General features: G+C 33.9%; 1 protein-coding gene across 9 annotated transcripts in view; it reads right to left on the reverse strand.

Moving 5' to 3' along the window:
* Positions 1-16168, reverse strand: part of LOC129805483 (rho GTPase-activating protein 21) — a 33346-nt gene that overhangs the window by 9886 nt on the left and 7292 nt on the right. For all 9 annotated transcript variants that reach the window (XM_055853421.1, XM_055853419.1, XM_055853418.1 and 6 more), the window contains exons 2-8: positions 14557-14707; positions 14325-14420; positions 9548-9793; positions 7859-9442; positions 7560-7781; positions 2949-3362; positions 26-324 (exon numbers count right to left, since the gene is read on the reverse strand). In XM_055853421.1, the coding sequence (XP_055709396.1) occupies positions 26-324; positions 2949-3362; positions 7560-7781; positions 7859-9442; positions 9548-9793; positions 14325-14420; positions 14557-14685 (2990 nt within the window). In that variant the 5' untranslated portion in view covers positions 14686-14707. The remainder of the gene's footprint in view (positions 1-25; positions 325-2948; positions 3363-7559; positions 7782-7858; positions 9443-9547; positions 9794-14324; positions 14421-14556; positions 14708-16168) is intronic.

Consider the following 16168-nt stretch of genomic DNA (forward strand, 5'->3'; position numbering starts at 1 on the left):
ACTCAAAAAAAAAAATGAAGCATACCTCAATCTTCCACTCTTTTTGTCAGCTAACATGAAATTAGCATAGATTTCATTGGGAAGCAGCGGTTCCGGGAGATTTCGAATAAATGCCTTCAGGAGGCTAGACACCACATTTACATCCTCCCATTTCGGATCCATCAGAGTCGCTTCATCAAATCCTCTGTTTACTTGCTCCGTCAGAGCTGAAATTGCAGCTGTATTCCCGGGTATGCGATAAATACCCACAATATCGAGACCCTTTTGCTCAACAATTGACGTACATCGTGTCACAAGGAGTGGAACAAATTCATTTTCCTCAGACTGCAAAGAAAACTTTATTTACTTTACAAGTACTGTGATTTCTGTGATTTCTTCATAAGTGATTTCATTCATTTCATTTCTTCATTTAGGATCCTGGTCAAAGTCCCGAAAGCCAAAATCCCAAATTCTTAAATGTGTCATAGCTACTCCCACGACACGATTGCACTCGCGTTTGCTGGAGGCAAAGGGAATTTTTCTGTGTCTTTTCATCCCTTTCAGGATTTTGAACATTCGGAATTTTGGCTCTTTCGAGATTTTGGTTGCCACCGATATTTTATTACAAGAACTCAACTGCAAACTCTACAAAAGCTTTCTATCTGCAACTTAATAAAAAGAAGATTGGTTGATCCCTTCAGACTTTTAGGCGACAATAAATTACAAAAACTTGGCATTTTTTATGAAACTTTATATAGGGTAAGTGTACCAAATTCCGGCCAGCTTGCAATTCCGGCCACCTTTTTTATTCGTAGAATTTCCATGAATTTTTAGTTTTTGCATACTCTAAAGATTATAAATACAATTGAAAAAAAAAAAATAACAAAAAATGTAGCTTAGATAAACCGGAAGATGTCGAAAAGATATTGGAAGAATTCCCGAAGGGCAAGGAATTATGAGAATGAAGTTGGCCGAAATAGGCCACCAAAGTTATGTCTACATTTTTATTAATTCTAAAATGCTTTAAGAACTAGGATGATTAACTAACAACGGATGGAGCATTTTAATTCAGAAATGGTATATTTTTCTTAAATTCTTTATAATTTTTTAAGTCTTAGATCCCACAAAAGTAAATATAACACGAAATGGTAGGCACATGTACAGAGAATATATTTTTATTGAATTTAAAATGTTACTGGTGTTACAAATAAAAAAATTGTCAGAATAATTAAAAAAATTGCGAATTTTACGTCTTTTTCATATAGGTTTTAGGAATTGTTTGAGTTTAGGAATTTTGAGTCAATAACATAACATTAGATATTTTTTCATTTGGTAAAAGGTTTAAAATGATTGGTTTTGGTTTTATACTAAAACTAAAAAATCACTTAAGAAAAAATATACCATACTTTTGTACGGAAAATGTATGGGAATGCTCTGCTCTGTTTAAGATTTTAGAATAAATTAAGACGATAAACTGTCTACAAAGTTCCAAGCAACACTCCTTAAGAAGAAGGAATAAAAAAATCAATTTATTACATATCAAACTTGAGACTTTGGCGCTTGGATGCAACTATGCCGAAATTTGGCACACATACTCTATCTGTAGTTTCTTATAATATTCAATTGATATTGTATTACCTGAGATTCTTTACAATCTTTTGTAGTCCTATGTGAAATCTCACCTCGTCAGATCGGGCCCAAATTTTGCATATAGAGAATTGTGCTAAATTCCGGCCAGTTTGCAATTTCGGCCACATTTTTTGTTCTTCGAATTTCCACGAATTTTTATTTTTGTATACTCTACTCTACAAATGCAAAAAATAACAAAAAATATCGCTTCGACGACTTATTACATCACAATTTTATCGGATTTAATCGAAAGTCCGATTAATCGAAAAATTGATTTCCGAAATTTCGATTTGGAATATTTCAAAAAATAGACGATGCTTTTTCTTTAAATTTTAGTATATTGTAGCTAAGCGAAAAAGGAGTACATGATAACGAGTAAATCAGTAGTGGATGAGGTCTTTAAACGACTGGGTTTGTTGAAGCGCTGGAGGGTTCTTGCTTTGTATCGTGAAAAATGGCAAGGGGTGGTGCATGGGGCCTTGTCCATTAATGAACCGTAGTCGCCACCTAAGTAAGTAAACTGGACCTTGCCATAATTTACTTTAGATTCACAATCGTTTTGCCTATATCAATTACATTGTTTTAAAGCCCAAATTCCAAAGTATGCGTCAATATTGAGTTTATAATGTAGCCTCCGCTCAATGTAGCCTCACTTCCCCCTTACAGCTTTTATTGGTTTTGATGTAAAATTGAATTTTATCCATTTTTCGAAAACTCTTGATTCTCGCGATCAAAAACAATTTGTTTGGCAGGGGGATGATAATCCTTTAAATATATAATTGCTCTCTCTCTTTGAGTTCGAGCAGTAAAATGTTCTAAACTTGACAGAATTTATAAGCACGTTTTAGTATTTTACTGACGAAAATAGAATATTACCTAAAATAAAATTGTTTACAGATCAATATGCTAAATTACTGACAAAAAACATTAAACCCATTAAAAAATAACAAAAAGTAATCTGTCACTTATAAATTTAGCACAGACATGTACTAAAGCTTTAGTACATGTCTAAACCATTAGTACAACCTCTAAATATTTCTGAAGCATTTTAATTTCTTTTTAAACGCAACAGGTCATTTATTGATCCGAGAAAGCACTCAAGTTGGTATCAGTATAAATTAGGAAAGTCTAAATATAAACATTTTCAGTGTAAAAGCTTATTGAGCAGTATATTAACTTATCAATCCCAAAAACAACCACCAGATAGTACAAATTCTAAAATTTGTCATATTTAGATAACGAATAATTTTACGTCAAAACTTTGTGAATTTGCAGATTTTAAAGACATTTTGCGATAAAAGTTGGACCTAAGTTAAAAAAAAAGAAGTTTGTCAACTCACCGGAACGCAGTGGGAGAGAGGAACCCCAATTGAAGCTCCTTCTGGAAAAGCAGGATAACTCCCCTGTCCAGCAGTAGGTTGTCCTTGAATTTTCCTCAATTGTCTCGCTACGAGACCCTTCCATGTCTTAGGCTTGGGTGATCCACCCTCCTTATCGCTGAGATCCTTCTGACCTCCACTCCCAGACGCTGCATTGGGTACAGTTATATTGAGCTGTTGCGGTGTCTTCCGACTCTTTGTCACCGGAGACTGTCCCGATGGTGAACGTGATCCCAGGTAGTACTTCTTCGATGTCGAAACACTTTTAGCCCCTGAACTCTCATCACTCGTTGCCGATGGTGTCTGGATGGTCTTGATGGCAGCCACACTCTGTGGCTCAGCAATTTGACTCCCCACATCCCCAATAACACAATCCTGAAATATCAATTTGTAAAGGTACAGCAATCACAATTTCCAAAGATTCTCAAAAGACACTCACAAAAAACTTTGTTTTTTTCACTACTTTCCCAAAAAGTCTTTTAAATTTTTTACTAGAAAATACGTAAAAATCACTCGCTAACATTTTATCGTTCTCAAGTGAAAATTCCATTAGATTTGTATTATTTTCTTTTGAAGAAATCGCAAATAAAAATATCACATGATAGAATGGGAAAACTTTTATGATTTTTCTTTGACGTGCTCTCAATCAATTCCCTCATTACGAAACACACAAAAAGTCTCTACTGATAACATATCTCTACTTTCATTTGTATTCAAATCAACAAACCAAGAGGTATTGCAATTTAAGACATAAAATCTATTGGATTTTAAAATAGAAATGAATAAATTAAGATAAAATTGTAACTTTCACTAGGATATATAAGAATGTTTTTTTAGAGATATTTCTAGAAGTTTTCTTCATTCCATTCTTTGAAGTGTTTAAGAGCAAAAAAAACCGTCAAAATGTATAAGAAAGTTTTATTTGTTGTCATTGTTTTTACAATCTACTCTCTAAGCTCTTCAGAATGTCAAGCAAGATCCCGAAACGAGGAAATAAGTAGTGTACAGTCCAGCCAGTCTAATACATGTAAATAAATTTTCAAAATATTCTATTTTCAGTTTTATTTCTAGAAAACATTTTACTTTATGGATATTTTAAACCTCGAAACGTTTTTAAACTTTAATTACGTGCTAATTATCTGAGAAGTGGTTATATGCTATAACAATGCAAAAGATTATTTTAAAATTTTTAATATAAAAAGTTCAGAATGATTGTGCAATTAAAAATTAAAAAGAGAGGTATCCCACTACTGTACAGAACTACCCCAAGTGCAAGTGTGATAACACAGTTACATCAAGCTAATTGTGTTGGAAATAATATTCAAGCGTCATGGCTTGGGCGTGGTTAATTGTTAGATTTTTGTAACAATTGATTTAAAATCAAAGAATAAGCTAATAAATTCTACTTCCATTATCTGCGACTCTTGGCATCTACGCACTAGGGAAATTTATGTACATATTGAAGCAAACTCCCTACGCCTGTGCAGGAAAAACTCTTCAATATGGACATAAATTTGTCTAGTGTGTAGAGGCCATTAAGCTTGTGCAGAAAAAAAAACCATCAAAAATACCTAATATGGACATAAACTTCACTAGTTTTGGCCTTCAAAGGACAATGGGCGGAACCGTTTTTACACCCTTTACACCTTAAAAATGTTAAAGTTATGAGGAAAAAATGTTAATCGCACCTTCATTTTTCTCTCAGTGAAGGATTGACAGTTCTTTCTGACTTGGGTCTCAGTAATTTTTAAGCCATGTACCAATACCTACAAAATGGGCCTCGTCCCATCTCTGGTGAAGGGTTGGACCCGCTCCCATACGGTTCCGCCCATTGTCCTTTGAAGGCCAAAACTAGTGAAGTTTATGTCCATATTAGGTATTTTTGATAGTTTTTTTTTCTGCACAAGCTTAATGGCCTCTACACACTAGAGAAATTTATGTCCATATTGATGAGTTTTTCCTACACCAGAGTAGGGAATTTACTTCAATATGTACATAAATTTCTCTAGTGTGTAAAGGCCATAAAAAACTTGGTTCAATATTGCAAATATTGGCGAAAACTTCAATAATTAGTAATGTAGAGGCCACTAAGGATTCAAAACTGTGGAGCACATCCGACAAATTTGACCAGCCTCCAATGAGATCTTTGAGACCTCAATTTAAAATAAAATTAATCTTTTGCGAGTCAAATTAGTATAGTGTGGCGCTGATGTTAACTCAAACGATGATTTATGAATAATATTTGTGTCAAAATATCCAATGCTAATCTGTAATTTAGATTGCATTGGATATTTTTCAATTATTTTAGACAAATTTCGACTTCTATAAAACAAATATAAGTTAGAAAAAGTCTCACAAATACTTTTTAACAATTTATTATTATTTTTGCAAATTTCAGTTGAGGTGATTTCATCGATGGCAAAAGCAATATTTAAAGGCTTCTTATTGTCACTTCTCAAAATTATTGACCACTTCTTAGGCGACAAGAAAGAAGGTAATATTCTGTGACTCTTAAAAATAGTTAATTTCTTTAACCATAAGAATAATGTAACTCACGATACTTATTTATTTCATTTATTTATTTATTAATAACCATGCTTTTGAGCTAGTGCTCTTGAAAGCAGAAGAAAAGGGATACATTTATTAAGATAGGGGAAAGTGCCCATGCTTGATACCATTGGAAGCTTCGTAATGACTAAATTTTTCCTATGTTTCTCAATAAACGTGACTCCGCAATATATTTTAAAATCTGGCCACTTTCCCATAGTTTTTAAAATATGGTTGCAATGAGTCACATATGTATTGTGAAACATAGAAAATTCAGTCATTACGAAGCTTCCAATGGTATCAAGCATGGGCACTTTCCCCTATGTGTAAAAAGCATAATATTTACACCGATTTCGAATCAATACTGCAAGGTAAAATAAACATCTCCGGAATTGTATTTTCATTTTTTCGGATTTCTCTCAGTGAATGTCTTTTTCAGATCATCTTGCTCGTCGATGCGATATTTTTTGTTATTTTTTTGCATTGTATAATCTGTAGAATATGCAAAATCTAAAAATTCATGGAAATGTGAGGAATAAAAAATGTGGCCGGAATTGCAAGCTGGCCGGAATTTAGTACACTTACCCTAAATATTTAGTGTCAATATTAGGGGAAACTGGGGCAAAAAATCACAAAACGGATATTTTATTTTTTTTACAAACTACCCGAACGCCCAAAAAAATTCTAATTAGCGCATTTTTATAGGAAATTTACCTCTCTACAACTTTGTGAAAGTAACTTTCCTCTAATTTGTAAGGAAATACATTTATCGAGCCGTTTCTTAAAAGGTAATTTTGTGGCCATTCTCAAAAATACTGGGGCAAATAAGTATGAGGTATGGGATGTTATCACATTTTGATTCACTTTGTTACGGGATTCCGTAAATTAAAAAAAAAATACATAGATAACATATTTTCATTGGAAATTTATTCATCTAGACCTTTTTAAAACACCGTTTTCTCTATCTGAACGATAAAAACACTTTTCAAGCTATTTTAGAAAAAAATCGGACTAAAGACTGCAAATCGTTTGACCAATGCAAACAACAAACGGCGACACATGGCATTGCCGTTTTTTTTTTTGCTGTGAGACATCATAAATTGTTTCGATTTTTCTTACTTTTTGCTCCTAACCTTTTGTTACTTTTTACCCCAAGTGGTTGTTCTTAATAAAGATTTCTTGAGAGAAGAATCTTTGTAAAATTCTAAAATAGATAGCGGCTTCGTATTCAAAGAATCCAAATCATTTAGGAAATAATCATCAGTGACATATACTTCAAGGAAAATATTTCAAAAATAGGGCTAAAAATTTTGATATTTTTTATTTTCTAAATTCCTTGTTCGAATTTTAAGGAACATACAACATCGAAGCAGGTCTATGGAAGCTATCTATGGAAAAAAAATTTAAGCCGCTATCTTTTTTATCATGGAAGATATTGAATTTTGAAATTTTCTATTTGTTACTTTTTGCCCCAGTCTCCCCTATAATTTAATCTATTCCAATTGGATCTCAAAGTTTTCTGCATTTGAAGGTTTAAAAGACCCTCCCGAGAAATTTTGAATCTTAAACAGTTTTGATTTTCAGCTTTGATATTTTAAAATTCGCTACAATTAGGGTTTCCAATACGGGATCCCGGGATCCCGAAAATTCCGGGATCTCGAAAATCCCGGGATCCCAAAAATCCCGGGATCCCGAAGAAAATGGGGCCCCGAAGATCCCGGGATCGTGAATGGTTGTTAAAATACCGGGATCCCGAAAACCGGGATTCTAAAATCCAAGACTTTCGGGATCCCGGGATCCCAAGATTCGGGATTAGTGAAATATTTAAATCCCGGGATCCCGAAATTTAAAAAATCCCGGGATTTTGGAAACCCTAGCTACAATTAAGTTTTATTGGAGAATGAAAATAAATCTTTACAAATCGATTAAAAGATTAAGAACTCACGGGGCTCAACATTAAGGGGTCAAATGCGAAAGATAAAAATATCATTTTTATGGGATTTTTAACCGACTTTTTAATTTTACCTTTTTAAGAAGTAGTTCCGGATCACAGACAGCTTGCAGTAAGTCCCGCCAGAGATTCATATCGTAATCATTTTCAGCCTGAAGGAGCATTTCGGTGGGTCCCAGTGGAGAGAAGGTCGTAACATGAGTGGCAGGGATTGAAATCAACTTGAAGACATGCTTTCTTTTTGTGTAATTGGCATCAGCAACATGGAAATTCCTCAGATCCAAGATTCCAAGATTCTGTTATACAACAAATTTATTAATTAAGGAATCAGCTAGAAAAAAAATGTTTTCTTATTAAAATATTCTTGTCTCACTTGATTTGGTTTTCCTTCTCGTTGTATCATCATCTTGAGCTTATTTCCTGTCACTTGTGCCCAGATATTTTTCCACGATCTATCATGATTCCTTTTGCCATCTATCAATGTTATTTTCACCTGGAGATTTCCTGCATGAGATTCTGCCCCACTCTCCAGGAGACTAGAATCTCTCCTCTGGGCTGTCGGATAGAGGAGTATTCCGAGATCTTCACTTACACGCTGACTACTGCGTCGTGTTGATGGGGATGATGGAGATTTATCGTCATCGAGGACATCTGATGGCATTGAGGAGAAACTTGTGGTATCTGTTGCTTGATCACTGTGCAGTGATCCCTCATTGGCCGTAGCTCTCAAATACGATATTCTCCTTACACGTCTCTCCTCATCATCCAAACTAATTGCACATTTTGCTGGCCTCATACTAACCACATCCCCACCATCTAAACCCCTCTCTGCACTTTTGTACGGTGATAATGATGATGCATCACTTGGCAAAATTCCATTTCGTGGACATCGCCGTGTGATATCAGCATGATCCAAACTCACCGATCTATCACGCTCCTCCGATGATCCAATCAGCTCAAATTCCTTCTTTCTGTGCGCCACATTGGGTACAGCAACTTTATTATTGAGTCGACTCAATTCACTCTTGTACAGCTGCGTACGATCGAGAAAATTGCCATCTGGCGACAGTGGTCGTCCAGATTCAAACATTTTGGTCCTCTCAGAGACAATATGGAGCCCCGGATGCGACGACACAACACCAAATTCCTCCTTTCCTCCTCGTGTCTCATCAGTGGCAAAAAATTGCTCACGTGTCATCTTCTTATGTTCCTGCCGTTCCTGCATATGACTCACCACTTCATTCTCCTTATTATTCTGAATTGGAATAAAATGATTCAATTGTCCACTCGATGGTCTTCTACCATCAGCCCTTCCCTGACCCTGATGATCATCTTTTCCACCAACAGCCGCCGCTAGACCTCCCTCAAATTGCCCAGAAGCATTTGGGGAATTCGTCGCTGAATGTGGTGGCCAAATTTGTTTTTGCATCTTCTTCGGTCTCGCATAGAATTCCCTCTGTTTGACACTGAGTTCAGGCACTTTAGGCCCAGAATTCACTTCAAGTGATGCCGGCGGTGATACCCATGAAAAAAGTGGCTGTTGATTTGGACGTCTGAGAAATTCTTCCTTCTGCTCAAATGTCTTCTTCAGACGCATCATTATCGCATTATCCGTCAGCTCTTTAATTGTCGACGTAGTGGAGTTGGATAATTGAGAATCATAAGATGATACTGTGGTTGAGGATACAGTTGACAATTGAGATTCACGGCGATTTGTGGTTTTACCCCCATCACCGCTGTATAGTGGATTGTAAACAATTTCTGAAGGTTCATGAGATCGATAACTTGTTGATTGTCCAGGTGGTTGATATGCTTGAAAGTGCACCTGTGGATCATAATTTCCCACTGGATATGATTGTCTGGGATGAAATGATGGGATATCTGTTGTATGATGACCTAAATTCCCCGTACGGGGACGTTGATTTGTTTCCGGATTATGGGCTGTTTCACTGAAAAACTATTTTGTTGTTGTTGTTGTTGTTTCAAATGGAAAAAATGTCAATAAAAAATGCATAAAGTTCCCTTTTTCTATCTTTAAACAAAACAAAAAAAAGGTTCTTACTGTTTGGAGTACATCACACTCCTTTGGGACGACTTGAAGGGTTAGAATTGATGGAATTTGCTGGATTATTGATACAACATGGGCATAGGGCATTCCACCAATTGCAATTCCATTCACAGTCAACAGACGATCACCCGTTTGGAGGCCGGCAACGTGAGCAGGTCCATTGGGACGGACCTCCTTCACAAAAACCGTATCCATTGGTTCTGTGACTTGAAAGGTAGGCTGGTCAGTTCTCACTGGTTCCTAAAATTAAAGAACCATATTAAAATTGGCCATCCTCCATGAACGCTTATTTTTCCATTTTTTGACAATTGAGATTGATTAATTAAGATTAATTGATGTTTTTTTTTGCTTAAATTCTATTTAATTGAAATTTGTTTTGGGGCTAGAAGCCAAACGGTATGAGATATTGAGATCTTATTTTGGAGGACCCCCTCTAAAATCTATGTTCCTTATGGTGTCTACACACTAGAAGCAATTTTCGTCAAAAATAGGCTTTTTAAAAAAAAAAATCTGACGTTTATGGCCTACAAAGGATAGGGGATATTTTATTTAAAAAGGCATTTTTTAAAGAAATTTCTACTAGTGTGTAGAAGCCAAGGCAAACTATTCATTAGAAATCCATGTTTTTGGGATACCTCGAAAATGCTTCTTACGATTTTTTTTTTTAAATTTCGTCCATTATGGAAATTCTTTTGAATCAATCCTAATAAAAGTTATTCAAAATGAAGTGTTTAACAGCTCTATAGAGCATTTCTCTCAGTTGATTTGGGTAAGTTCGATTTCATTAAAAAGGCCTTAAGATTTTGTAACATTTCTGAAGCGAAATGCACCTCCTGTCATAAAAGGATAATAAATCTTTATTCAATATAAGGGAAGAGTACCCCGGATCAGAATATTGGGAGACATGCTCGAAATTTAGTTGAAAATATAAGCTTCGAAATACTATTTGGTAATTTTTGGATGTTAATCGGTATATTAGTAATCAATTTATCTATTATATCTGTGTATTTGAGTTTTAATTTTTTATAATAAATTAACCCTCTAACGGGTCAGACCGCCTCCAGGCGGTCATTCTATAAATCGCATTTACTGCGATAATATTACTTATTTGAAGTTGAAATATCTACAGTGTCCTCAGTTATAGTCTTACTAACTTATTTTCTGAAGCTGAACTCATTTTGACCTTTCGTTTGCTTACAATCTTCAGTTTTGTGTGACAGGTCAGAGAAAAAAGAACAAAATTTCGCTCGCGACATTTTGCGTTTTCAAGTGCAAAAAAGATTGTTTTAAAGTGATCTAACTGTAGTAAGAATCTTATTTCCTGAAAGATATGTTCTTCTAGATTGTATATTTCAATTGATAAGTGTGAAAAAACTAGAAGTATGAGTTTTAGAAGAAAAAAAGGAAGACCGCCTGTGGGCGCGGTCTTATCGGTTCAAGGGTAAAATTTTCAAAAATAACCGATTTTTTTATTTAATTGTTTAGGGTTGTTCTAGTAAAATATATTATTATTTTGCAATATATTAATCATGGAAAACAATTGAGATTACACGAAGACTTTCCAGAATGAGTAAAATGGTCGATTTCTGCGAATTAAGCGAAATTGATAAAGAAGCAGACTTCAACAGTGATGATGAATTCTCTAATTTGTCCTTTAATGCCCCAGATCGTGTAATAAAACCAGAAGATGAGCAATGTATTTCAAAGGGCCTTTAAGTTCTACAAGAAGGTGACGTTTTCATAGCTGAACTGTGATCTATTCACTGAAAATCAGTCTTATTAAAACACCTTGAGCTTCATTAACGTCTAATTATAAAAATTATAAACATTTTTTTCCTAAAAATTATCATTTATTGGATAATCACACAACATTCATCCATAAAAAACGTTTGAAATTCATTTATTTTTCTATTTGTTCACTATTTTTCAACAAAAAAAATTTCAGTCTTTGTATGCCTTAAACCGATATGACCGCCTCCCGGCGGTCATTACCTTTTCTCACCTGGCGCCCAAACGGAAAGAGATAATGAAGAATGAATGGTATTTTTGAGTTCAGTGGACCATTATTTACCCTAGACAAAATTACATAACTACTTTTTTTTGGATATTAAAGAAAACACTGTTAGAGGGTTAATAAAAAATAGATGTAATCGTACTTATGTACTCTGTACCATGGATCGTCACAAATTTAATCAGGTGTCTCACGGAAAATTGGTTTTATAAATTGAATCTGAACTAATGCACTGCATTCTTGTGAGAGTTAAATGGTAAAAAGTAGCTAATAATTTTTAAAAAATCATTTAAATTGGTGCAACAATATGGTGAGAACCTGACGATCCGAGAAACATTGTCGATCGCTGGTGCTCTTCCCTTACGTATTAAATAAGTGCATAAGTTCCTGCACCACTGTAATGTAAATTTTAACAGATAGTTTAGATAGATTGTTGAAACAGGGATATCGTATCTATTGTTCTTTACAATTCGTTGTCTGGATCAGCAACTTTTGCTTATGGTCGTAAGCAAAACATTACTGTTATTATCTATTTGCACCTCTTGATGACTGTAATTCGTGAATTTTCTTTTACTAACTCACAATAATCTCATCAATGTTAGAGACGGTTCAAAATAAAGCTGATCTTTTGAAAGACGAATCCCCACTTCTAAATTTTCTATAAACCACTTTAAACTTGTCCTGAGAACAGGACAATCCAAATATAGTTCCACAATCCCTTTTCGTACAAGTTTATTACTTATGCCTTTCCAAAAATAGTTTAGCATTATATTCTGCAAATGTTTCTCTTTGTTCTTCAGTTTAGAAAAAAATTCAGAGTGGTTTTAAATCGACTAATTCGGATGATTTTGGACAACATTAACAGTTGCAAAAGACATTATAATCTCTCTTTTGGCACGAACTTATGCATTCATCTGTATTTTTATTACTATTATTTAATTTTTTAGGATACCGGTTTAAATTCATCGTTAACCGGTATGCTTAAAAATATTAAATGGTAAAGAACTTCAGGGTAATGTTAAAACTCGTATTCACGATTCTTTTATACGGGCTGATTATTAACTGATCTAATTTTTCAACAATCAAGATTTTCTGGAAAAATTTGACTTAGTATTGGATTAATCAGGACAAATTGCCTATTGAATTCTGAAAAAGCAATAAAATTCGTTGCTATTTAAGAGTTTGAGACCGTCGGGAACTGGGCTAAACCTCTAGTCTGAAGACCGCTTTCCTCGTAAGTAAGATTATTTAACAACTTTATTAATCTAGAGAGAGACAAATAATGCGAAACTACTGTTGGGGTATAACATTTAAGTCACGAACTCTTTTATTTATGTGGTTGGTCTACTTGAAAGTTTTCTATCCCTGCGTTTGACTTTTAAATATGACATTTTCAAAATTTCTAAAATACAGTAGAGTATCGCTATAGTCCATATTTGGTTTCAAATTTGACACTTGGGTCGCACTATAGTCCATGTAATTTTTTAAAATTATCAACGATTTTTAGTATTGAAATTGCTCGACGGCTTCCACTTTGCTTGCGATTGTGGTACTTGTCCTCGCTCTCTTCATTATGGATCACAATTATCACAACTACTCAATTAAGTTTGCCAAAAATATTAAAATAATTATGACAACATTGCATGTCGCGTATTAAAAAACATAACCTAACTTAAAATCAGTGTTTTGAAATCAACGGTCGATAAATTGTGGACTATAGAGCGATGGCTTATAGCGAGGCTCTACTGTATAGCAATCATTAATAAATTTAAAATACAAAAATGATTAAGATATTTCTTTCACGTTTTTATTGAATTCAAATCTATTGCACACAGAAAAACATATTTCGTAAAATTGTTTGTAAATGTTTGTGAATTCCTTTTGAGGACTTATAAAATACTCGTAAGTTTTATAACACAAACAAGTTCGTAAAAGTTTGTATATTTTATCATAAACATTAATCATCACTTGACGAGCATTTTTGTACTCTTACCGAAATTTGTTCATAAATGTACGTAAACGCACAAAAAATGTTCGTAAAATTTTTGTCTTTTGTTCGTAAAGTTTTGTCAGACAAGCAAAAATTTACGAAGAAATATTTGCGAAAAATACACACTTTTACGAACTTGTTTGTGTGTTATACAACTTTCGAGCATTTTGTAAGTCCCCAGTAGGAAATCATAAATATTTGCAAACAATTTTACGAAATATTTTTTTCGGTGTTAATATTTATGTTTCTGTTCATTTCGTGTTGAAAGACCTTTAACAAGTAAACTAGGCAATTAAAAAATAATCATCTGCATGAAAAAAAACGTTATTTGCTTCCATCCAAATTTAATGCAAAATTAATTTAAGGTAATATTAAGATGTATTTTCTGAATTTGAGTAAATATTAATTAATAAAACGTAAATGATATCTTCTGGCTATGATAGCTGTACAATTAGTTCCAGTACAGCAACTTCTCCAGAAAAAAAAAGAATTGTTAATGACACAACTTAGAAAGATATTCCTTCTTTGAAAATCACAAAACAATAAGTGCAAATCATTGTTAACTACAAGTTTCTGACCACATAGAGACAAACCATAAGATCTCTTTCTTTCTTTGTTATTTTTTTTTTGCCATTACAGAAACTTCTCTCAGATTAATCTGAAAAGGCGGAAATGTATATATTTTCCACCAGCAAGAGTGCGCAATCAAATAATTCATGTACACACAACAATGCCAAATAACTTCCTTAAAAAAAAAACTTTATACTTACATTTGCATCTGGTGGATAAACAATAAAGTGTCTCAGCGTAAAGCCAAAGCCATGATTTTCCTGACGTCGAATCACCACAGTTTTGGGCCTTATTATCTGCAAATGACAGAAAGAAAAACAATAAAGGAATTTTAAACATATATTATTAGTTCGACTTATTAATTTGTTTAGTTTTAGACACAAAGACCCAAAAGTCGTTCGGATTAGTCATGCTCCCTCTTCAATCTTCTACCTGATTAGGTTTTGCTGGCATATTCATCATTGGTCGTTGTTTATCATTTCCCGGACAATTTTGATGTGATTGTTTTATGGCAGCTCCACCACTCGATCGTGATGCAACAATTCCAGTTCGATCAGCCATTTGGTGAAACAAAAGGGTTCAGCTGCAAATCCAGCACGCAAGAAAAGAAAGATTTTTTTTTCTTTCATTAACATTTTATCTACCAAGCAGAAAAATAAAAATTTCTTCTCCTTCACTCATGGCTCATCTTGAAATGTTTAATTTCCAAAGTCCATAATAAAAATGGCAAATGGCCAAATTTCATCCACTTTATCCCGTGTTACGCCGGTGTGTTTCGCTTTAATATATTAATTTTAAGCTTTTTTTTTTCTTCCCTCCATCCTCATTTTGTTCTCCTTCACATTTGCCCCCCAACAACGATCACGTGAATCTATTGGAAAGATCGCGATCTTTAGTCAATCGACTTTTTCTTCATTCTCCCTCTACCGCCCCTTCCACTTCATCCCAGGTCAAATTGAGATTTTATCTTAAGGTATATCAAAAATCATCTCTTTCTTCCTGACTTCGTCACGCCTCCCAAACGAGATTCTCTCTACTTTTTTTTTTAATTTTTATTTTTCTGTCAGCACGAAATATCTTCAGCAAAATTTAGCGAGAACCTCGAAGGTGTTTTATCACAATGGTGTGCTAATTTTTTTTACTACTGTTTGATCATTTCATTACCCATACATCACGAAAAAAACCATAGTCTCACAATTTCACCCAAATAAAAAAAACATCTTGATCGTATGGAAAGTTTCATAAAATGTAAGGTGTAAATCAGTTCCTCGCCTCGGTAAATCGTAAAAATTATTGCTTCCCCTGGTCAAATAATTTCACACACAAAAAAAAGCGTCGAATATAGGAAGAATGTGGTTGATGATAACAATACTACAGACACTCTTTAATCTCATAACACTGAGAAACAAATAATTTCTTTCATTTGCAATTATTTACGATAGTAAAATAAAAGAGAAAGAGAGATTGAGTTAGGGGGTAGAATAATGTTCAGCAAATACAGATTTAGTCGTAATCCTTTTTACGTTGCTTTTCACAGTTTTTTTTAATGAAATATAATGTTTCTAATAAATTAGTTACATTGAGAAAAACAAATATTCACAATAATAAATAAAACCGGTTTCAATTTCTTGTTGTTTTTTTTCTTAAAAAAAAAAGAAGAAGAATGTAAGTTATCTAAAATGTGGATGATATCACTCAATGTAATTTTTACATAAAAATTTATGTGTAGCTTATCCCAAATAATATTTAGTATATTAAGGAATGACGTAAGAAATAATTCATTAACGCCAGAAGCGGTATCAATGAATTCTTAGGTCAGATTATGACCTCATCAACTCTGATCATTTGCAAACACTGTAAAAAATGATCAGTGATAAGCCCAGATAATTTTATGGTAGCTGAGATTCTTTACAGATGACCTAGAAATGCATCAAATTTGGGGTGCTTACAACTCGGTAAGGGGAAGAGGGGAGCCTTTGAATTGAGGCAAAATTAAAAATGGGTTTAATTCTCCTACTCTAAAACAACACTGGACATTACTGTA

Source organism: Phlebotomus papatasi, chromosome 3 (assembly GCF_024763615.1).
Source record: "Phlebotomus papatasi isolate M1 chromosome 3, Ppap_2.1, whole genome shotgun sequence".
Classification (NCBI taxonomy): domain Eukaryota; kingdom Metazoa; phylum Arthropoda; class Insecta; order Diptera; family Psychodidae; genus Phlebotomus; species Phlebotomus papatasi.